The sequence below is a fragment of the Herpailurus yagouaroundi genome, unplaced genomic scaffold (genome assembly GCF_014898765.1).
Source record: "Herpailurus yagouaroundi ecotype Mexico unplaced genomic scaffold, PumYag 67623, whole genome shotgun sequence".
NCBI lineage: Eukaryota > Metazoa > Chordata > Mammalia > Carnivora > Felidae > Herpailurus > Herpailurus yagouaroundi.
The window spans coordinates 92,916-118,817 of NW_024420424.1; the positions used below are offsets into that span (position 1 = coordinate 92,916).

Below are 25,902 nucleotides of genomic sequence, written 5' to 3' on the forward strand. Positions count from 1 at the left end.
AATAGGAAAACTTTATCATACATTAAATATATACTATTTCAAATGATCTATTTTTGAAGAGTCACTGGAGTTTATTGAAGCACAAAATTTCTTGTTATATTTTCAGAGGTAAAATCTCTTTTGAATGTTTAGGGGTCAAGTTCTTAGTTTTTTTTTCTCCTTTGAATTGTAGCTAAAGGACTCTGTGGAAAATGAATAATACGAAGAAAAACATTTTATGAAATGATAATAGTTCCTTTGTTTTAAGCATACCTTAATGCAATGGTTTAGGAAATGGAGAATTATAATGATGTAGTGTGAAGTAAAAGTAAATGTGACTAACAAGGTAAATGCCAACTATTTATTGAGAATTATGCAGCTTTTATAATAATTTTGAGATAAGCAAGTTAAGCTGGATGTCTGTATAGTTAGGCTTGGATACTTCTTTTCACACCAACTAATAATGGGGAAAAGTTTATGAGCAATTTCTACTGACCCATTCCAGAACAATCGGAGCAAAATTTAGCATGCTGTTTTCTAGGCACAAATAACCATATTTGCTAATAATTCTCTAATTTTTATTCTTTTATGAAGTAGATAAAGAGAGATGATTTGTCTAATTTTATTGAAGATTTTAAGTAACCTCTACACCCAACATGGGGCTTCAATTTACAACCCCAAGATCAAGAGTCACATGCTCTACTGACTGAGCGAGCCAGGTGCTCCTATTTGCCTAATTTTCAAAAGTGAATGGAAATCTAGAATGAAGATGCCTTTTCTCTGAGCTTCTGATGAAATGATCTCAGGCCTAAACCCGTTAAAGCTACTGACAGTTTGTAATTGTCACCATGTTATTAATTATACTTTCAAAAGTCACACATATTTAGGCTTACCCTGAGGACGATTATCCTTCTTGCGAGCACCAAGCCTTTGTGCTTCATTTTCTGAGTAAACGGGGTGTCTTTCATTGTGAAATACGATCTTGTGCTCTTGTTCACTGTCAGATGTTATGAGATACCTTTTCTTGTCTTCATCTGTTTGAAGTCTCTTATTTTCAAATATCAGACACTGTTCCTTCGCCATATCCATCATGAGTCTTTCACTTTCAAACTCATTTTTATGTCTTTTATTTTCAGAATCTGCTAGATATTTTGCAGAATTGGGGTCTATTTGATGTCTTTCAAAGCTATCCCAATGTTTTTGAGGGTCATCCCTACATTTTCCAGAGCTATGCTGAATTCTTTCGGACCTAAATTGGTATCTTCCAGAGCTATCCCAACATCTACCATAGTCAAAGTTCAATTTTTGTCTTTCAGAGTCAGTCCAGCATCTTTTAGATTCAAACCTGAGGCCCATCCATAAACTTTCCAAGTCAGAGGCCCTCTGGCAATTTTCAGCCTTAATTGTGTGTTTCACTGAATCAGAGACCATCTCTGGGTTTTCAGAATCTAAGTCATTTGCATGTCTTTCAGACCAAGAATCCATCCTGCATCCCTCAGTATCAGTGCTGAACTGGAATGTTTTAGCATCCATGACACATTTCACAGCTGTTGAGGCTAGCGCATATCTTTCTGAGTCTGAGTCCATCTCACATGGTTCTGAATCAGATTCCATTATATATCTCTTAGAGCTTATCTTTTCCTGGTGTTTTTCTTCCCCCATCAGACATACTGACGATGCAGAAGCTGAGTCCATTTCATCTCTATCCATGTCTGAGTCTATCACATACCTCTCAGAAGCAGAGAGCATCCAGTGTTGTTTGGTCTCCATCAACATTTTCGGAGATTCCATCAGGCTTTTTACAGAATCTGAAGCTATTTGGCATTTTTCTGCCTTTAGCGGGTGTTTCACAGATGCAGAAGCCATAGGGAATTTTTCTGAGTCTGAATCCATCTCAGGTCTTTCACTGTCTGAGTTCAACCCATATTTTTCAGAGTCAGAGTCTGCCAAACATTTTTCTGAATCTGAGTCCATCCAGTGTTTCAAAGAGTCAGAGTCCATCTGGCATTGTTCAACTCCCACTAGCTGTTGCTCTGACTCCATCAGGTCTTTCATAGAACTTGAAGCCACCTGGTATTTTTCTGCTTCTTGCAGATGTTTCACAGAGTTTGAGTCCATGAGACATTTTTCTGAGTCTGAGTCCATTCCCCATATTATTGAATCAGAGTCTTTTGAGTGCTGTTCTAAGTCAGAGTCCAAACCAATGCCTCTATCAGAGTCAGAATCAATCACACATCTTTCAGAGCCAGATTCCAGCAAGGGGGTGTCACTTTCAATTATTTTTAGGTCTTGGAGACTTTTATAGTCCAAAGAACCCGTTGAAATTTCAGAAATTTTTGTATCAGAAGCTTCTGTTTCAGACTTGCTTCCTTCATCATGTAACATCACAATTGCTCCTTCATTACTTAAAGAAAGACAAACATGAACACCTTAAAAATATTCATCAAATGTTAAATGTTTTCTCTGTTGAAAACCTTTCTGTGTGAAAATACTATAGAGTACACATTTCTATCAGGTTGTAGAAAGTAAGAAACACCACCAACATTCTTGTGAACAAATTGGAATAGTATCAGTGTAAGCAGATTTTACACTTGCATTTACCCTTACATTAACTGTTTTCCATTACACCTGAAAGTAATAGCCTGCCTAGGACACTCTCTTGAAATGTACTATTTTCTTGTTCCTTTCTAATCAATGAATCATTATTTTGGGACTTGAATATCATGTTAAGAATGTAGTGGAAAATAAAACAAACTTTCTATATTCTACACCAAGTTAAGGTTGTAGATCTGGTTTTTAGTGAGGCTTACCTTGGAGTGTGGAGCCTTTCTGGGGAAAAATATTCAAATTTTTCTGGTACTATTTCAATTGGAAGGGACACATCTTGAAGTGAGAATATAAGTTCACTTGATGAATTAGTTGTAGTTATTGGCTGTAAAAGCAAAATAAATCATAAACCAAGTTATAAATTCTCAGTTGCATTTACCATGAAAAATAGCACACTTAGTAATTTTGATTGAGGGGAGTATATCACTTCATTAGCTTCACTTGTGCTTGAGGGAAAGTCATAGTGAGAACCTCTTCCAAAGTAAAACTTCAGAATTAATATTTAAGTAAAAGGGCAGACATGATAGATATGTTGTAAGGTGTGTTCCTAGCCTCTACCTTTCCAAGAACTAATGGCCATTCCCAATGCTGCATTGGTACTGTTACCCAGTCCCTTGGTTGTGGGTAGCTGGAATTTTACCCAAATTGGAGTAGATTCTCTTTACTTGGGATTTAGAGTTAGAATTCAGGTGTTTTTCTGCTGTGTTTGAAGTGTGGACAGGCATTCTCAGGCACTATGAGAAAACAGTCTGTCATATGCCTAGAGAAGTAGGAAAAAGTCAAGAAGCAGAGAATGTGAAGAATAAAACAGCCATACATAAAGGAAGTTGAAACCACATATCTTATGCCTCTAGACAGACAAAAACATTTTTACATGGGTTCCTGATTCCAGTTCCTCCTAAATATTTACTTTCTGTCCTTGAGTTCTCTATGGTAATGATGATCCTTGACTTAAGTTCTTATCACCCTCCTTTTGTTTTTTCTCAAGGTAGTATGAATGGGGTTCTGTTTCTTTCAACCAAAAGGAGCCTTCAGGGACATCTAGTTGCTGTTAATATTTTATTGTTAGCTTTCACATATAACATACCTTAAAAATGTGTCTTTTAGACAAATAAGGAGTCCAAGCACAGGAGAAGAGAAAGTTAAAAAAATGAACAAAATGAATTTTATCTACACAAAAGATTTACTCCATTTTCAATAAAACCCATGCAAAAAATAGACTTATAACATGACATTTAGGTATGATATAAGAAAAAAAAATTCCACGAGGTTTAATATACTCTATAATTGATTATAACAAAAGATTTAGAATGTCCTGTCTCAGCAGACAACTGTGAGGCTCACATGAACTAGCGATTAAGAGAAAACACTCACTATGAAAACTGGTAAGACATAACGTGTAAAGGAAATGCAATGTTGATTTATATGGCAAACAAACATGAACAATACTGAAATTTTCACACCCTAGGAGAGGTAGATAAGAAATAAATTTCATGTGCTTCTAAACATTCGTCTAAAACATGCCAGTACTCAGAATTTCTTTTACTCTTAGTCTCAAATCATAGTAATAGCTTTTCTATTATGACTCCAATTCACTAGTTTTCATTAGTTTGAAAGTCAAGACAAAAAATTAAAGGGTGAGGAAAAATATAAGCAAACTTTATTCAACTAAACATAATATATGCTTAATAAAATAATATTTGCCTTTATGAATTTGCAACTAATATCCTTTCATGTATTGGATTTATCAGGATACCTGGCCTCCTCAGGAACTATATAGATAATGTTTCTATTCTTTCCAAAAGAACCAAAGGCAGCTACATATTCTACTACACTGATAAAAAAATCTAACAGAAAACACAATAAATATAGAATTCACAGTGGTTATTTAGGATTGTCATACTTCCTGATGTTTGGGGACCTTGACTATAACAAACATTTATGTCTGCTTTTTGGAAAACTAAACCAAATATCTTCTTTAGTAAGAATACTTTCAAAGATGGTGTAGAGTATCAGAAGAGTTAAGTGTTCTTCCTAGTAATACCACTTTCCAGAGGTGACACTTTTGAAATAAATATTTTCTGCTAGCTGATTAAACTTCAACTAACATCAAAAGAGGGTAAAAGATATTTATAAATTAATTAGAACTTTGTAAAAGCTAATCTATCTTTATCTCTAAGGCTATGCTTTCCTGAGAACTGTAATTCTGAACAGTACTGATTTCTAATTGAGAGAAAAAAATGCTATGAAAACTGAATTCAATTAGATTGTTAAATAAATGTCTCCAACTAATGAATCTGTAAAAAGTTCCCCCTCTTTCTAGAAAGTTGCTTCTTTCCTCTAAAGCATTAATGTACAGTTTTGGGGTGCCTAGGTGGCTCAGTCGGTTGAGCGTCTGACTTTGGCTCAGGTCATGATCTTGCGGCTTGTGGGTTCAGGCGGCTCTGTGCGGACAGCTCAGAGCCTGGAGCCTGCTTCTGATTCTGTGTCTCCTACTCTCTCTCTACCCCTCCCCCACTCACACTCTCTCTCTCAAAATAAATAAACATTAAAAAAGAATTAATGTACACTTTTATACTGTACACTAAACTGATTTTTAGTTAAGTCCGTAAAACTCTGTCCAAAGGTTTATATCCACATTATCCTTTATTTATATCTATTTTTACTGCATCTTATATAGAACAAAGTTGTAATTTTATCGAATAATATTAACAGACTACTTTAGCCATTAAGAAGAATAAATTTATTAGACCATTTCCTGATCTGATGACATCAGTGCCATGGCCACACACCTATAATATATAATTGTATTCTAGTTAGCCACTGTTCTAAAAGAAATAAACTCACTGTTATCTAGGCCTCAGAGTCTAACAGCTGACTCCCAGGCAAACTTCTAGGTGCATGGGGAATGTGAAGATAACAAAAAGGTTCGGTTAATAAGCTATATAGAAAGGTTTTGCTCCATAATGTTTTTTTGTTTTTTTTTTTAGTAAAAAGTATTTTTGTCTAATTAATGTTAATCTTAATGCAATTATATGATAAGGAAGTCATAGCATGTGATTTGAAAAATTTTGAGGATGCCAAGGCTTAAATAGGGAGTTTTAGAGCACAGTAAGAATCCCCTTTACTTTCTAAAAGAAGTAAGATCCAGGGGCACCCGAGTAGCTCAGTCGGTTGGGCATCTGATTTTGTCCCCAGTGATCTAGAAGTTCATGAGTTCAAGCTCCACACCTGGCTCACTGCTGTCAGTGCAAAGCCACTTCAGATCCTCTGTCTCCCTCTCTCTGACCCTCCCCTGCTTGCACTCTCTCAAAAATAAATAAAATATTCATTGTTACGGCACTTGTTGGGATGAGTACTGGGTGTTGTATGTAAGCCAATTTGACAATAAATTGTATTCATAAATAAATAAATATAAAAATTTTTTAAAAATCTAAAAAAGAAATAAACGAAGTAAGGTCTGTACTTATGAAACTTAACTCTTAAATGGCCCTCCTTTTGGTAAACTATCCCCATCATTGTACATGGTACATTTCCCTAGAGGTTTACTTTGGGAAAGCATCACTTGTAAGAATTCCCATTTGCTATTCAATTTCAAGGAAAGAAACCAGAATATACAAGTATTTTAATAAGCACCCAAAGTAGAGCCCAGTTTAAGAAAACATGAGCTAGATGAGGGGCTGGAAAACTATGCCCTGCTGGCCAAATCCAGCCTATGATCTGTTTTTATATGACCCAAGAGCAAAGGAAGACTTTTATATTTTAAAAATGTAAAAAAAAGTAAAGTGCAAAAAAGTCTTTTAACCCAGCAGGGAGAATAGTTCCTTCAACAGTTTAGGAAATAAACAACCTGACCTTACACATAAAATAGCTAGAAAGGAACAATAACCAAAGCTTAAAGCTAGGGAAAGGAAGGAGCTAATAAAGATTAAAGCAGAAATAAATGATATAGAAAGGAAACAAAAAAACACAAAACAACAAATCAATGAAACTAGGAGCTGGTTCTTAGAAAAAAAAAATAAAATTGATAAGCCTCTATCCTCACTTATGAAAAAGACAGAAAAGGACCCAAATGAATAAAATCACAAATGAGAGAGGAGAAATAACAACCAATACCACAGAAATACAATGGAAGTGAGTATTATGAAAAACTATATGCCAAGGAATTGAACAACTTGGAAGAAAAGGAAAATTTCTAGAAATATATAAAATACCAAAACTGAAACAGGAAGAAATAGAAAAGTTGAACAGACTGATCAGCAGCAAATAAATTGAATCAGTAAACAAAAATCTCTCAACAAACAAAAGTCCAGGACCAGGTGGATTCACAGGAGAATTCTACCAAACATTTAAAGAAGTTAATACATATTCTCAAACTATTCCCAAAAAATAGAAAAGGAAGGAAAACTTATAAACTCATTCTATGAGGCTAGTATTATCCTGGTATCAAAACCAGATAGATACACTAAAAAAGAGAACTACAGGCCAATATCCCTGTTGAACATGGATGTAAAAATTCTCAATAAAATACTAGCAAACCAAATCCAACAATGTATTTAAAAAATCATTCATGGATGCCTGGGTGGCTCATTTAAGCATCTGACTCTTGGTTTCATCTCAGGCCATAATCTCACAGTCATGAAATCAAGTCCCTTGTTTGGCTCCATGCTGGGCATGGAGTCTGCTTAAGTTTCTCTTTCTCCCTCTCCCTCTTCCCCTCTCCTGCTTGTGCTTGTTCTCGCTCTCTTTCTCCCTCACAAAACAATATTTCAGTACAATCAAGTGGGATCTAGTCTTGGGTTGCAAGAGTGGCTCAATATTGGCAAATATATCAATGTGTTACACCATATTAATAAAAGAAAGGAGAAGAACCATATGAGAATCTCAATAGATGCCAAAAAAGCATTAGACTAAGTATGCCCATTCATTATATAAACCCTCAACAAAGTAGGGATACAGGGAACATACCTCAACATAATCAAGACCATCTATGAAAAACCCATAGCTAATATCATCCTAAATGGAGTAAAACTGGCAGCTTTTCTTCTATAGTCAGGAATAAGACAAGGTTGTCCACTCCCACCACTGTTAATTAACAGAGTACTGGAAGTTCTAGCCACAACAGTCAGACAACAAAAAGAAATGAAAGGCAGTTGAATTGGCAAGGAAGATGTAAAACTTTGACTACTTGCAGATGACATGATACTCTGTATAGAAAACCTGAAAGACTCCACCAAAAAACTGCTAGAACTGATAAATAAATTCAGCAAAATCTCATGATACACAGTTAATGTATAGAAATCTGTTCCATTTGTATATACCAATAATAAAGCAGCAGAAAGAGAAATGAAGGAATCAATTCCATTTACAATTGCACCAAGAACAATAAGATGCTTAGGAAAAATGCAGCCAAAGTGGTGAAATACTGGTACTCTGAAAACTATAAAACACTGTTGAAAGAAATTGAAGATGACACCAAAAAATGGAATGCTCCATCTATGCTCATGGATTGGAAGAAGAAATATTGTTACAATGTCTATATTACCAAAATAATCTACACATTTAATAAAATCATTATCAAACCACCACCACCAACAGCATTTTAACAGAACTACAGCAAACAATCCTAAAATATGTATGAAACCACAAAAGAACCCAAATAGCCAAAGCAACCTTGAAAAAGAAAAGCAAAGCTGAAGACATCATAACTCCAGACTTTAAGTTATATTGCAAAGCTATAGTGAACAAAACAGCATGGTAGTGGCACAAAAATAGACACATAAATAATTAGATTACAATAAAAAACCTATAAATGAATCCACAACTATATGGCCAATTAATCTTCAACAAAGCAGGAAAGAATATCCAATGGGAAAATGTCTCTTCAACAAATGGTGTTGGGAAAAGTGGACAGCAACATGTAAAAGAATGAAACTGGACCACTTTCTTACACCATACACAAAAGTAAATTCAAATGGATCAAAGACCTAAACATGAGACCTGAAACATCAAATCCTAGAAAATACAGACAGTAACCTTTTTGATATTCAGACATACGAACTTCTCTGTAGATGTTTCCTGAAGCAAACTAAACAAAGGCAAAAACAACAACAACAAGAACAAAAACAACAACAACAAACTATTGTAACTTCCTCAAAAAAAAAGAAAAAAAAAAAACCCAAAACTTCACAGTGAAGGAAATAGTCAACAAAACTAAAAGTTAAATTTTGGAATGTGAAGAGATATTTGCAAATGACATATATGATAATGGGTTTGTATACAAAATATATAAAGAACTTATAAAACTCAACATTCACATAATGAACTGTCCAATTAAGAAATGGGCAGTAGACATGAATAGACATTTTTCTAAAGAAGAAATTCAGATGGCTAACATGAATAGGTGCTCAACATCACTGATCATCAGGGAAATACAAATCAAAACTACAATGAGATGTCACTTCACACCTGTCAGAATGGCCAAAATTAACAACAGAAGAAACAACAGGAGTTGGCAAGGATGTGGAGAGAAGGAAATCTTACACTGGTGGTAGAAATAGAAACTGGTACAGCCACTCTGGAAAATTATATGGAGGTTACTCAAAGAGTTAAACTAGAACTACCTTATGTTCCAGCAATTGAACTACTAGGAATTTACCCAAATATTACACAAATACTATTTCAAATGGATACATGCACACTAATGTTTATAGCAGCATTTTCTACAATAGCCAAGTTACAGAAACAGCCCAAGTGTCCATGGACTAATAAATGGATTGAAAGAAGTGGTGGATACATAATGGAATATGAGTCAGCCATAAAAAGAATGAGATCCTGTCATGTCCAACAATGTGTATGTAGCAGAAGAGTATCATGCTAAGTGAAATGTTAGTCAAAGAAAGAAAAATACAATATATCACTCATATGTTGAATTTAAGAAACAAATGACTGAAAGGTAAAAAAAAAATAGAAAGAGGCAAACTAAGTAACAGACTCTTAGCTATAGAGAACAAACTAGAGGGTAGAATAATGGGTGAAATAGGTTATGGGTATTAAATATTGTACTTATTGGGATGAACACCAGATGCTGTATGGAAGTGTTGAATCATTACATGTTACATGTTAAACTAATATTACACTGTATGTTAACTAACTGGAATTTAAATATAAACTTAAAAACAATAAAATGTCTTCATTTGAGACTTCATGTCATATCAAATTATCTCATTGGAATTACTTTTTCTAAAATGTGAATTCAACTTCACGTAGGCTAGAGGGGCTTGAAAGAGAAAAGCATAAACATTTTTATAAAATATCTCAAGAATAAAGTTTACAGTATATTAATTTATGATATTTTTAATGTGTATGGATACTTATTCAAGAAAAATACATCACAAGTATATGTTTTCACTGGTATTACCTTAAACTATTTAAATGTTAGTGTTTAAATTTAGCCAACTATGTTTAACCCCTCCTATAAGTTCAGTTATTTATTGGAAATAATTCTTGACATCATTTGGATATAATCTGGGGGGGGAGGGTAAAAGTTGTTTTGAATATTATAGATAACAACAAATATTTGCCTTTAATTTGAACTAAGAATAATATTTTCATAAATTCCCAAGAAGACAAGTTTAAAAGAAAATGTCAGATATTAAGGGATGGGACAAAATTAAAATATTTCTCCCTGCCTATACGACCTTACCCAGTTTTGTCCATCAAAATCTTCTAAATCCAGATTATATGTTACTCTATGAAAAAATTTTCAGCTTAACAGTTTAATTTCTTTTGAATTTACAATACTTTAGTTTTTTGTGTGCACTTAATTCTTGGACAATCATCTATTGCCTTATTTTATTTTATTATTTATTATCTTTTTAAAAATTTCTATTTTGAGAGGGAGAGACATAGCATTAGAGGGGAAGGGGCAGGGAGACAGGGAGACACAGAATCCGAAGCAGGCTCCAGGCTCTGAGCTGTCAGCACAAAGCCCCGATGCGGGCCTCGAACCCATGAACAGTGAGATCATGATCTGAGCTGAAGTTGGTCATTTAACCAACTGAGCCACCCAGGCGCTCTATTGCCTTATTTTAGTAGTTGGTGAGTCTAATCTGATTTTAAAACTTTTTATGATTGACCAGCATGGTACAATCTTTTAAAATACATTTGAATTTGATAGTGTTGCTATAAACATTGGGGTGCATGTGCCCCTTCAAAACAGCATACCTGCAATAGCCAAAGTATGGGAAGAGCTCAAAGTTCCATTGATGGATGAATGGATAAAGAAGATGTGGTTGTGGTTACTCGGCAATCAAAAAGAATGAAATCTTGCCATTCGCAACTATGTGGTTGGAACTAGAGGATATTATGCTAGGCGAAATTAGTCAGTCAGAGACAGACAAATATCATATGACTTTACTCACATGCGGAGTTTAAGACACAAAACAGATGAACATAAGGGAAGGGAAGCAAAAATAATATAAATACAGGGAGGGAGACAAAACATAAGAGACTCTTATGGAGAACATACAGAGGGTTACTGCAGGCGTTGTGGAAGTGGGGATGGGTTAAATGGGTAAGGGGTATTAAGGAATATACCCCTGAAATCATTGTTGCACTATATGCTAACTAACTTGGATGTAAATTTAAAAAAATAAATTAAAAAAATACATTTGAATTTGAATACATTTAGGCAAGCCCATGACTCCTGGTCCACATCTTTCCCAGTCACTTCTTATTTATATATATATGGCCTGCTTCAATTATTTAAGGTACCATTCTGAACCCTAAAGTTATCTGATTATAACCCTTGAGTTCAAGTTTTGATTTCTAACTATGATGTAAGTTACTAGGAACGAAAAACTCATAATTTATAATCTCATTTTAAGAATTCAGTGACTTCAAATAACACTTAAAACTAAGGAGGACTCTCCATATGTCACCATTGGATGAATAATAGATTAAAACAAAGTTAAGGAAATAACAGAAGAACTATATTGCTATAATTTTTTGTTGTTTCTAGTTATTGATTTGCTGACAAATACCCAAGACATAGCTATAATATCTCTGAATTAGATTTGAAAATGTTTTTTTATAGATCAACTAACTAATGTGTATCAACATTTAGGTCATTAGTTTCTAAAATTTACAGTGTGATTTTCCCCTGCAGATTGGTTACTATTGATTACATACGAAATTGCTGAGCTGCAAATTATTATTCTCTTTTTTTTAATTTTTTTTCAACGTTTATTTATTTTTGGGACAGGGAGAGACAGAGCATGAACGGGGGAGGGTCAGAGAGAGAGGGAGACAGAGAATCGGAAACAGGCTCCAGGCTCTGAGCCATCAGCCCAGAGCCTGACGCGGGGCTCGAACTCACGGACCGCAAGATCGTGACCTGGCTGAAGTCGGACGCTTAACCGACTGCGCCACCCAGGCGCCCCTATTATTCTTTGCTAATAGAAATGTTAGTAATTACAAAGGTCACATTGATTTATGTCAAATGACAAACTCTGGAAGCAGTATTAAAGGGATAGCATGTGACTTATGGATGTAGCAAAATCCTAGCTAATAGGTCAATTCTTCATTTTTTAAAATTTTCTTATTGTCATGACTGAACTTCCAGTTACAGTGTTCAAAATGTATTTGTGAAAAATAGATTTAAACAAGCTGTACTTTTTCTGTTTAAAGATAAGAATAATTATCAAAAATAATAAAACACATAGGAATACATTTTACTGAGGACGTGATAGATCTGTACACTGAATACTATAAAATAATGATAGAAGAAATTGAGGACATTAATAAATGGAAAAATACCCATGTTCATGGGTTGGAAGAAATAATATTAATTAAAATTTCTATACTACCCAAAGTTATCTACAGATACAATTAAATTCTTATAAAAATACCAATAACATTTTCACATGAATAGCAATTCTAGAATTCATATGGAACCACAAAAGAACCTAAATAGCCAAAGCATTTTTGAGAGAGAAGAACAAAGCTGAAGTTATCACACTTCCTGATTCCAAACTATGTTACAAAACTATATTAGTCAAAACAGAATATTACTGGCATAAAAAACAAATACATAGACCAATGGAACAAAATAAAGAGCTCAGAAATAAACCCATGCATATATAGTCAACTAATTTTGACAAAGGCACCATGAATACAAAATGGGGGAAAGGATGGTCTTTTCAATAAGTGGTAGTGGGAAAACTGAATATCCTTATACAGAAGAATTGCACTATACACAAACATCAACTCAAAATGGCTTAAATATTTAAATATAAGATCTGAAGCTGTAAAACACCTAGAAGAAGAATAGGGAAAAAACTTTTTGACATTCATCTTGTAATGATATTTTGTATATGACACAAAAAGTACAAACAATAAAAGCAAAAACAAGTGAGATTACATAAAACTGAAAATGTTCTGCACAGGAAAGGAAACAATCAACAAAACAAAAAAGTAGCATATAGAATGAGAGAAAATATTTGCAAACCATATATCTGATATAAGTTTAATATCCAAAAAATATAAGTAACTCCTACAACCCAATAGCAAACAAAAACAAAAACAAAAACAAAAACACCTACAAATAACCAAATTTAAAACTGGGCAAAGGACCCGAATAGACAGTCTTTCAAAGAACACATAGAGAAGAGAATGAGTTAAAATGATGGATAGTAGGAGGACCCTGTGCTTTCCTCACCCCTTGAACGCAGCTAGATAAATACCAAGTCATTCTGAACACCCAAGAAATTGATCTGAGGACTGAGAAAACAAACTGCACAGCTAAAGGAACAAAACTAGAAGTTTTGGAGGTGTCCAGAGAGATAAATTGAGGGGAGAAAAGAATCACAGGTGCTGTGGAGGTGGGGGAGCCCTGATCACAGAGATGAAAGACAGAGAGACAGAGACAGAGACACAGAGAGGAGCAGGGGATTGAACAAGAAAAGCACTTTCCCAAAATCATTGATTGGGAAGACAAGAGGGGCTGCTTATCACAAAGTATTTACAAACAGCAAAGCTCAAAGTCTAAAGTTTCAGGAGTCCCTGCCATGGTCTGAGTCGAGCCTGGTGGGCATAGTGGCACTCCTGAAGAGGAGGGTATATGCCCTGGAGCAGACAGCATGGTCTGGGGATCCCCCTGGATCACACTGGGAAAGACAGATCCCCTTATTGTGGTGCATTTGGGAGAGGTGGCACTGCATCTCAGGGGACAAAAAGCAAGGCAGGTGTCATTGAGTGTTCTTCTTCATCAGCATAGCAACAGAAGTGCCTGCTGAGGGCAGCTAAACTGGGAAACAGCATTTGGATGCACTTTACCATGAACTCTAAGCCCCTGTGTTGTCATGCAACTACTTTTCTGGGATAAGCCAGCACCAATAATTAGGGAAGCAAGACTATAGCCTAGAAAATCATTGCAGCCTGAACCATGCCAGGTCCCTAAAATCTGGAGTTTTGAAACCCAGCCATGTGCCTGAGATAAAACACAAGAGCACTGTGCAGTGGGGTGGGGAAAATGGTTCAGACACAAACAGGGGAAAGGCATGGATTTGACAGAAGCCTGGGACACAAGAGGGGAGATTTTTTGCTCTTCTGTGAGAGCTTCCTGAAGAGCAACAGGCAAGAACTCCTCTCTCCAGGTAAAAAACCCTGCCTAACTCCATTTTCCCCCCTCCCATCAGCACAGATCCACTTCAGAGTCACAGCGCCCCATAGTGGAAGCTTAAACCACTTACACCAAGCCCTAGCCCCATGGGCTCTGCAGGTGCCTTTTTTACTAGAGCAAGTGTGATTAAGAGCCACAGCTGTAGTAGACCCCTTCAATAGAAGACCAGCACAAAACCCCAATACACAACAGGTCTACAGATCATAGGGTGCTGCTTCAGATCTAGTGGAAATAGAACTAGGCAAGGCTTTCCTAACACACAAAAGACAGAGACCTAGGAAAAATCCCAAGATTGAAGAATTCATCCCAAAAGAAAGGACAAGAAGAGGTGACAGCCAGGGAGCTCATCAAAACACATACAAGTAATATGCCTCAACCATAATTTAAGACAACAATCATAAGGATACTGGCTGAGCTTGATGAGAAAAGCATAGAAAAAATCAGAGAGACCCTGACTGCAAAGATAAAGACCTAAAAACTAGTCATGCAAAAATTTAAAAAAATTCTATAACTGAGTTTCAAAACTGACTATATATAATAATGACCACAAGGATGAAAGAAGCAGAGAATGAATAAGTGATAGAGAAGATAAAATTATGGGAAATAAAGAAACTGAAAAGATGAGGGAAAGAAAAATACTAGACCATGAAGATAGAGTTAGGGAACTCAGAACCTCCATAAAGTCTAATAACATTTGTATCCTAAAAGTCCTAGAAGAAGAAGAGATGGAAAAAGGGGGAAGAATGCTTATTTGAGTAAATTATCGCTAAAAATTTCCTTAATCTGAGGACAGAAACAGACTTCCAAATCCAGGAGGCACAAAGAATTACCATCAAAGTCAACAGAAGCAGTCTAACACCAATATATCATAGTAAAAATTTGCAAAGTACAGAGATAAGAAAGAATCCTGAAAAAACAAGGGTAAAGGAATCCCTAACCTACCAGGAAAGACATATAAGTTAGCAGCAGCTCTCTCCCCAGAAGCCTGGCAGGGCAGAAGGGAGTGGCATGGTATATTCAATGTGCTGAATGAAATATGCAGCCAAAAATACTTTATCCAGCAATACTGACATTCAGAATAGAAGGAGATGTAAAGAGTTTACCAAAGAAAAACTAAAGGAGTTTGTGACCACTAAGCCAACCCTGCAAGAAATATTAAAGGAGACTGAGTGGGAATGAAAGACCAAAAGCAACAAAGACTAGAAAGGAACTCAGAAAATCTCCAGAAACAATGACTTTACAATGTATTACAGGTAATACACTGGTACGAAATTCATATTTACCACTAATCACACTGAATGTAAATGTACTAAATGCTCCAATAAAAGCACATAGGGCAGGGGCTCCTGGGTGGCTCAGTCGGTTAAGCGTCCGACTTCAGCTCAGTTCAGGATCTCATGGTTCATGGGTTAGAACCCTGCATCAGGCTCTGTGCTGACAGTTCAGAGCCTGGATCCTGCTTCAGATTCTGTGTCTCCCTCTCTCTCTGCCCCTCCCCGGCTCATGCTCTGTCTCTCTCTCTCTCTTTCTCTCAAAAATAAATATTTTTAAAAAAGTTTAAAAAAAAACACATAGGGCATCAGAATGGATAAAAAACAAGACCCATGTATATGCTGTCAACAAAAGCCTAATTTTAGATCTAAACACATTCAGATTGAAAGTGAGGGGATGGAGAACTATATATCATTCTAATGTATGTCAAAAGAAAGCTGGAGTCTGATTCTTATATCAGACAAAGTAAATTTTAAAGCAAAGCCTGTAACAATAGATGAAGACAGCCATTATATCTTAATAAAGGGGTCTATCCAACAAAATACCTAACAAATGTAAATATTTATGCCCCTAATATTCGAGCACTCAAATATGTTAATCAATTAATAATAAAAATTAAGAAACTCATTGATAATAACACAATAATAGTAGGGGACTTTAATATCCCACTTACAACAATGGAGAGATCATCTAAGCAGTAAATCAAGGAAACAATGGCTTTGAATGACACACTGGAACAGATGGATTTAACAGATAAATTCAGAACATCTCATCTTAAAGAGGAAAAAATACATATTCTTTTCAAGTGCACATTCTCCAGATTAGATCACATACTGGGTCACAAATCAGGCCTCAAGAAAAAAAAAAAAAAGATTGAGACCATACCATGCAACTTTTCAAATTACAGTGCTATGAAATGAAAAGTGACCCACAGAAAAAAATGGTAAAGACCACAAAAACATGGAGGTTGAAGAAAATGCTGTTAAAGAATGAATGAGTTAACCAGGAAATTAAAGAAGAAAAACACATGGAAGCAAATGAAAATGAAAACATGACATTCCAGAACTTCTGAGATGCAGCAAACAAGGTCCTAAGAAGGAAGTATATAGCAATACAGGGCTACTTCAAGTAGGAAGAAAAGGCTCAAATACCCAACCTAACCTGACACCTAAAGGAACTAAAAAAGGAACAGAAAATAAAGGTTAAATCCAGCAGAAGGAAATAATAAACATTAGAGCAGAAATAAATGATATAGAAAACAAACAGTAGAACAGATCAATGAAAGTTAGATCTGCTCCTTTGAAAGAATTAAGAAAATTGATAACCCCTAGCCACACATATCAAAAAGAAAAGAAAAAGGACCAAAATAAATAATATCGTGAATTAAACAGGAGAGATAACAACACCACAGAAATACAAGTAATTAGAGAATATTAGGAGAAATTTTATGCCAACAAATTATGAAATATGGAAGAAATGGATAAATTAATAGAAAGGTAAAAACTACAAAAATTGAAACAGGAAGAAATAGAAAATTTTAACAGACCCATAGTCAACAAAGAAATGGAATCAATAATCAAAAATATCCCCCCAAAACAAACAAAGAAAAAAAACAGGGTGAGATGGCTTCCCAGGGGAGTTTTACCAGACAATTAAAGAGTATTTAATAACTATTTTTTTTCACATTGCTCCAAAAAATTGATGGAAAGAAAACTTCCAAAGTCATTCTGTGAGGCTAGCATTACCTTGATGTCAAAACTAGTCATAGATCCCCACTAAAAAGAATTACAGGCCAATATCTCTGATGAACATGGATGACAAATTTCTCAACAAGATACCAGCAAATCGAACTGAACAGTACATTCAAAGAATTATTCACTATGATCCAGTGGGATTTATTCCTGGGCTGGGGGTGGTTCAATATTCACAAAAATAAATTAACATGATACACTATATTAATAAGAGGAAGGATAAGAACCATATAATCCTGTAAATAGATGCAGCAAAAGAGTACACTTATCATGATGAGAATTAAGTAATATACAGAATTTTTGAATCACTATACTGTATACCTGAAACTAATATAACACTGTATGTTAACTATACTGAAATTAAAATTAAAAACATTGAAGGTAGAAGTTAAGACAGCAGAGTAGTAGGGGGACCTTATGTTTGCCTCATACCTCAAACACAGTGAGAAAATTATCAAATTATTTTGAACACCCATGAAATTGATCTGAGGACTGAGAGAACAAACTGCACTACTAGAAGGAGAAAAGAGGCCACACCATGGAAGGCAGGAAGTGAGGAGATGTGATTTGGGGGATAAAATAATCACAGGTGCTGCACCATAGAGCACTTATGAATGAAACTGAAGATGACACAAAGAACTGGAAAAACATTCCATCCTCATGGATTGGAAGAACAAATGTTGTTAAAATGTTCGTACTACCCAAAGCAATCAACACATTTAATGCAGTCTTTATGAAAATACCACCAGCCTTTCTCACAGTGCTAGAACAATCCTAAAATTCATATGGAACCACAAAAAATTCCAAATAGACAAATCAATCTTGAAAAAGAAAAACAAAGTTGGAGCTGTCACAATTCTGGACTTCAAGCTAAATTACAAAGCTGTAGTGATCAAGACTGTATGGTACTGACACAAAAACAGACACATAGATCAATGTCACAGAATAGAGAAACCATAAATAAACCCACAACTGTATAGTTAACTAATATTTGACAAAGCAAGAAATAATATCCAATTTAAAAAAGACAGTCTCTTCATCAAATGGTTTTGGAAAACTGGACAGCGACACACAGAAAAATGAAACTGGATCACTTTCTTACATCATACATGAAAATAATTTCAAAATGGATAAAAGACTTAAATGAGAGACAGGAAAACATCAAAATCCTAGAGAAGAACACCGGAAAAAAAACATCTTTGACATCAGTCATAGCCACTTCTTACTAGAAATGTTTCTGGAAGTAGGGAAACAAAAGCAAAAATAAACTATTGGGACTTCAAAATAAAAAGCATCTGCCCAGTGAAGGAAATAATCAAGAAAACTAAAATGCAACCTACAGAATGGGAGAAGAGAATTGCATATAACATGTCTAAATAAAGGTTAGTATTTAAAATCTATAAAGAACTTATAAAGCTCAACACCCATAAAAGACATAATCAGTTAAGAAAACACCAGAAGACATGAATAGACATTTTTCTAATGAAGACATACAGACGGCTAACAGATACATGAAAAGATGCTCAACATCACTCAAAATCACAATGAAACACCACTTCACAGCTTTCAGAATGGCTAAAATTAACAACACAGGAAACAACACATACTGGCAACAATGTGCAGAAATGAGAAGTCTCTTACACTGTTGGTGGGAATGCAAATTTGTGCAGCCACTGTGAAAAACAGTATGGAGGTTACTCCAATAATTAAAAATACAACTACTCTATGACTCAGCATTTGCACTACTAGGTATTTACCCAAAGGGTACAAAAATACGGATTTGAAGAGACATATGCACCCCAATATTTAAAGCAGCATTATCAACAATAGCCAAGTTATGGAAGGAGCCCAAGTTTCCATCAATTGATGAATGGGTAAGGAAGATGTTGTATAGATAGACAATGGAATATTACTCAGCCATAAAAAATGAAATTTTGACATTTGCAATGACATGAATGCAGCTAGAGTACATTTTGATAAGTGAAATAAGTCAGTCCAAGTTAGACAAGTACTATATGATTTCTTTCACATGTAGAATTTAAGAAACAAACAGATGTACGTAGTGGAAGGGAAAAAAGAGAGAGGGAAAGAAACAATAAGAAACTCTTAACTATAGAGAACAAACAGAGGGTAAATTGACTAGATGCAGGTAGGGGGATGGGCTAAATGACTGATTGGTATTAAGGAATTCCAATTTTCCTGTGGTGTTGAGCACTGGGTGTTAAATATAAGTGAAGAATCACTAAATTCTACTCCTGAAACCAATATTACAATATATGTTAAGTAACTAGAAGTTAAATATAAATTTGAAAATAAAGTAAAATAAAATGAAGGTAAAAAAAATTAAATTAAACTAAAATAGAAAACTTAAAAAATAGTTAAAATAAGTTAAAATAAATATTTATTACAGTGGATCAACAAAAATTTTGAATAAACAGAAGAAAGGATGAGTGAACTTGAAAACTGTCAATTGCAATGATCAATTCTGAGAAAGTGAATTTAATAGGATTTTTTTTTAATGAGCAAAACCTTGGAGACTGATGGGACAGTGATAAGTGTACTGACATACATAATAGGAGTTTCACATTAGAGAGGAAAGGGAAAAGGGAAGAAATTATAACTGAAGAAAAAATGGTTAAAAATTCTAAATATTTATGAAAAATTTTAAACTACACATCAAAGAAGCTCAATAAACACAGGATAAACTCAAAGAGAACTCCACCAAAACACATCATAACTGTGAAAAACAAAGAGGAGATAATCTAGAAAAGCAGCAAGAGAAGATGATTCAAATGTACAAGGCAAAGTCTTAATAAGATTGAGATTGATGCTGAATGAGATTAACGTACTATTTCTCATCAGCAACCAAGGAGGCCAAAAGATGGTGGGCTGACATAAAGTGCTGAATGACAAAACAAAAACAAAAACAAAAACAAAAAACCTGTAGCCAAGAATTCTATATTTAACAAAAATCTCCTTTAAAAAATGAAGGAGAGGGGCGCCTGCATGGCTCAGTTAAGTGTCTGACTTTGGCCTAGGTCATGGTCTTGCGATTCTTGAGTTTGGGGCACAGGTCGGGCTCTGTGCTGACAGGTCAGAGCCTGGAGCGTGCTTTGGATTCTGTGTCTCCCTCTCTCTCTGCCCCTCCCCCACTCACACACTCTCTCTCTCTCTTTCTCTCTCAAAAATAAACATTAAAAAATTAAAAAAAATAGATTGCTGTAAGTTAGGGTGTTAAATGTAACTACATAGGAACTATATATGTAAGTTTTTATATACTTGAAATTAAGTTGGTTATTAACCTCAATTAGATTGTTATAAATTAAGATGTTAATTGCCAGAGCAACTGCCATTAAAATAACTAAAAGACACAGAAACAAGTAAAATGATACACTAGGAAAATGTATTTAACACAAAAAATGTAGTGATAGAATATAAAAAGGGACATTAAAAAAATAAGGCATATAGAAAACAGCAAAATGGCAAGTGGAAATCCCACCTTACCAATAAGTGAAATAAGCCATACAGAGAAAGACAGATACCATATGGTTTCACTCTTATGTGGATCCTGAGAAACTTGACAGGAACCCATGGGGGAGGGGAAGGAAAAAAAAAAAAAAAAGAGGTTAGAGTGGGAGAGAGCCAAAGCATAAGAGACTGTTGAAAACTGAGAGCAAACTGAGGGTTGATGGGGGGTGGGAGGGAGGAGAGGGTGGGTGATGGGTATTGAGGAGGGCACCTTTTGGGATGAGCACTGGGTGTTGTATGGAAACCAATTTGACAATAAATTTCATATATAAATAAAAAAAAAATAAAAAAAAAATTCAACATTCCAATTAAAGGGCAGAGATTGGCAGAATGGATAAAACTTTAAAAAATGTGATGTGACTATACATCTTCTACAAAAGAGACTGTTTAGATTCAAAGATACAAATTGGTTGAAAGTAAAATAATGGAAAAAATATACCATGCAAACAATAACCAAAAGAGAGATGGAATGACTATACTAATATCATAACAAATACATTTTAACAAATTGTTACTACAGACAAGTACATTTGATAACAATAAAAGAGGAAATCAATCAAAAACATAGAACAATTCTAAACATATATGCCCCTAGCAGGAGAGCTCCAAAGTACCATGAATATGGATAATAGGTGATTGCTCACACCAACTCAATGATTAAGCAGAAAGAAATTTCCCTGATATCAAGAGCAAATTACCTTTTTTAAATATTAAATTTATTGTCAAATAATCCAGTGAAGAAATGGGCAGAAGACATGAATAGACACTTCTCTAAAGAAGACATCCAGATGGCCAACAGGCACATGAAAAGATGCTCAACGTCATTCCTCATCAGGGAAATACAAATCAAAACCACACTGAGATACCACCTCATGCCAGTCAGAGTGGCTAAAATGAGCAAATTCTGTTTAATATTTCTTTAGAATGTATTAGTAACAGATGGGGCAAATCCATCGTTTAATGTATTGTATAGAACTGTGAAAATATAGAAAATGACAGCAGTGTTTTACAAATATTAAAAAAAAATAAAAAGAACTGTTTTTCACTGCTATCTGAATAAGAATTCCCTTCAATGTAAGAGTGCTCAAAATGGAGAGGGTGTTTGGGCAACTGTCCTTTACTAAAGTTTTCTTAGGTTCAAATAAAATTTTTCAACTACAGAAGCAAGAGACAGGAGCATGCTTTTTAAACACACACACACACACACACACACACACACACACACACACAGGCTAAACATAGAGTACTTGGTCCAGAATTTCAAAACATAGTTTTAATCCTTTAAATAAAAACAGAGTTATTACCATAATACTAGAGTTGAATGATTTTCTATATTACATGTTTCATAGAAGGGATAGTGATCATTACTATTCTACCTACACTCTTCTTCAAATAGAACTCTCAAAATTTTAAGTCATTAATCTTTACCCATTGCAAGTAAACAATGAATTTGAAAACTTGACTTATATAACTATCATTTCACTCTTTTGTATAAAAGAGACCACCACTTTCCAGAAATATGTTTCACTTGGAACCAATAATGGCACAATGAGGAATACAAATTTATTATTTTTTTCAGTTTGATGATGACAGAACTGCATTACTTCTGCTGCCCTAAGCTCCTCATGGCTCTGTTCTCCAAGTTCTGACATTTTAGGCTTTGTGTTAAGAGTACCCTATTAGCTTTTCCTAACCCTGGAGGTACTCTTCAGTTTAACCTTTTTCCCATTTATTTCAGAATTTCTTCCTTGACTGGAGATATTACTAACTATAAAGTCTAGGCTTTGTAAAAACATATTTTCTTGGGGCACCTGAGTGGCTCAGTTGGTTAAGCATCCAACTCTTGATTTTGGCTCAGGCAATGATCTCACAGTTCATAAGTTTGCGTCCTATGCTGTCAGCACAGAGCCTGCTTGGGATTCTCTTTCTCCCTCTCTCCCTTCCCTTTTGTCTCTTTCTTTCTCTTTCTCACAGAGCCTGCTTTCTCTCTTTCTCTCTCAAAATAAGTATACATTTAAGAAAAATAAATAAAATCATATTTTCCTTCTCTTGTTGGATATAGGAATATTTAAAGTGGCTAATATGGTTCTGGTCCAAGATGGTGATGTAGGAGGGCCCTGAACTCACCACCTCCATGGAACATACTAAATTACACATATTTATAGAACAATTCTGCCTGAAAAGACTTGAGGACCAACTGAACAGCTTCTGCAAAACAGGAGACAGACAATGGCAAAAAAAGAACTGCAAGACAGATGGAGTAACCATCTGCTAATGGTAACAAAATGAACCTTCACCCCTGACACTGGGAACTGCAGTGGGGAGGGATAGTACTGAGAAACTGTGAACAAATTCATCTCTCTTTGGCACAAAAATAAAAGCCATGGTTTAAAAGAGCAATTAGCATATTAAAGAGCCAGCCCTAGAACTTCACCAAATGGTGAAGGGAGCTGTTAGAACACTCTACAGGTGGGAGGGGCTAGCAGACATAGTTTGTTTCCTTACCACCTTAATAACATGAATGGAAGCAGAGCCTGGTTGCCCTAGCTGGCCTGTCACCTCAGCAAAAACCAGGTTTCCAGCCCACATCAGCCCTGGATGCCCTGGGGCACAGGAAAAAAAAATACCTTGATTTAAAAGAACAACTAGAATATAAAAGAGCTAGTCCTAGAACATTTCCAAATGGTGAAGGAGCTACTGGAACTCTCTCTGGATGAGAGGCGCTGATAGACACAGTCTATGCTTCCCCTTCACCTTGAAAGCACAGACCAGTGCATGGTCTGGGTGTCCTAACTGGCCTGCCACTTCAGTGATCCTCAGGCCCCGCGACGCAAACCAGCCCCAGACATTCCACCAAGGTGGCCACAGGGTGCACACAAGGACACACCTGGTTAACACTTACTATAGCTCTAGCCTTTGCAGCAATATGAAACAGAAACAAAGCACTTTGAAAACTCCAGGCTCACACGACTTCAGCTTCAGATGGCTTGCTCAGGCACTCCTAGCACAGAGCACTCTGGAAGCTCCTGGCTGATGTTTGCTTCAGATTCAACCACCTTGCCACCCCCACCACCACTCCGTGTTGAGTGCCCCTGAAAGTCCTGGCCTGTGCCTGCATTGAGTCACCCCCTGGGAGCACCCTCTGCATGGAGTACCCAGGAAGACCCTTTCCTGCACTAGCTTCATCTCAGGTTGCCAAGCCATTGCACCCTTTGTGTGAGCACACCGGCACATCTCAGCTTACACCCAACTTCAGCTTCAGCTGTCTTACCAGGTTGCCCTCAGTGTGGAGAGGCTGGGACATCTGGCTTGCACTCATTTCAGCCTCAGGTGTCTTGCCAGAGTGCTGTAAGCATACAGAAACCCAGGAAACCCTGGCCTGCATCCACTTCAGCTTTATCAGTCCTGTGAAAGCCTCCGGACCTCTCAGTTTGCACATCGCCTCAGGTCTACCTTCCCCACCAGGGCACCCTCAACACAGAGAACACTTTGATCCCCCAGCTTGTACCAACTTTAACTTCAGCTGACCTGCTGGGGTCCCCTCAGTACTTAAACTCTGGGCCTGAACCCAATTCAGTGTCAGCTGTCAGTTGTCAGCTTTAGCTGTCCTGCCAAGGTGCTCACTGCATGGAAAGCCCCATAAACTCTTGACCTGCATGCTTCCTTAGCTTCAGCCAACATGCCAGGGGACATTCTGCATGAAGAGCTCTGGGACAACCTGGATAATACCAATTTTACCTGTAGCTATCCTACTAAGGTTCCCTCTGTTTGTAGAGCCTTGGGACACCACAGTTTGCACCCATTTTAGCTTTACCTGTCCTTCCAGGGAACCTACTGCATGAATAGCCCAGGGACTACAATGATCTGTTCTCACTTCAGCTTTAGCTGCCTGACAGGTGACCCATTGTATGCATAGTCTGGGGACCCCCATCCCATGCTAGCAACAGCTCCAGATAGTCAGCAAAAGTCACCAAGCACACACATTCTACACAGAGTGACCATACACAGGACCATTCCTTCAAGTTTAGAAGAAATATCTGTTCCACCTAATCTGTAGATACAAACACAGAAAGTCAAGCAAAATGGGAAAACAGAGGAATATTCCCCCAAAGAAAGAACAAGACAATATCTCAGAAAAAGGACGAAATGAAACAAAGATAAGCAACATGTTTGATAAAGAATTTAAAGTAATGATCATAAAGATGCTCACTGGACTGGAGAGAAGAGTAGAAGAACTCGTCGGTAAAGAGATAGAAAACATAAAAAAGAGCCAATCAGAGTTGAAAAATAACTGAAATTATATATATATGCTAGAGAGAATCAACAGTATATTAGTAGATGGAAAAGAAAGTATCAGTGATCTGGAAGACAGGGTAATGAAAACTACTCAGGTAAACAGCAAATGAAAGAAAAATTTAAAAAATGAAGATAGGTTAAAGAATCCCTTTGAAAACATCAAGTAAACAAATATTCATATTATAGGGGTCCCAAAAGAAGAAAAAGATAAAGGGGCAGAAAAATTATTTGAAGAAATAATAGCTAACAATTTCCTTAACCTAGGGAAAGAAATAGACATCCAGGTTCAAGAAACACAGAGTTCCAAACAAGACAAACCCAAGGAGATGCACATCATAATATATAATAATTAAAATGTCAAAGATTAAAGATATAGAGGGGCCCTTGGGTGGCTCAGTCGGTTAAGAATCCAACTTCGGCTCAGGTCATGATCTCGTGGTCCATGAGTTTGAGCCCCACGTCGGACTCTGTGCTGACAGCTCAGAGCCTGAAGCCTGTTTCAGATTCTGTGTCTCCCTGTCTCTCTGACCTTCCCCCATTCCTGCTTTGTTTCCCTCTCTGTCTCAAAAATAATTAAACATTAAAAAAAATTTTAAAAAGAGAATTTTATTATTATTTTTTATTTTTTAAATTTTTTTAATTTTCATTTTTTTATTTATATATGAAATTTATTGTCAAATTGGTTTCCATACAACACCCAGTGTTCATCCCAAAAGGTGCCCTCCTCAATACCCATCACCCACCCTCTCCTCCCTCCCACCCCCCATTAACCCTTAGTTTGTTCTC

General features: G+C 36.0%; 1 protein-coding gene across 2 annotated transcripts in view; it reads right to left on the bottom strand.

Moving 5' to 3' along the window:
- LOC121025332 (uncharacterized) overlaps window positions 1–25,902 on the bottom strand; it is a 357,007-nt gene that overhangs the window by 46,667 nt on the left and 284,438 nt on the right. For both annotated transcript variants that reach the window (XM_040467877.1, XM_040467876.1), the window contains 2 exons: window positions 2,790–2,911; window positions 873–2,383 (listed from right to left, as the gene is read on the bottom strand). In XM_040467877.1, the coding sequence (XP_040323811.1) occupies window positions 873–2,383; window positions 2,790–2,911 (1,633 nt within the window). The remainder of the gene's footprint in view (window positions 1–872; window positions 2,384–2,789; window positions 2,912–25,902) is intronic.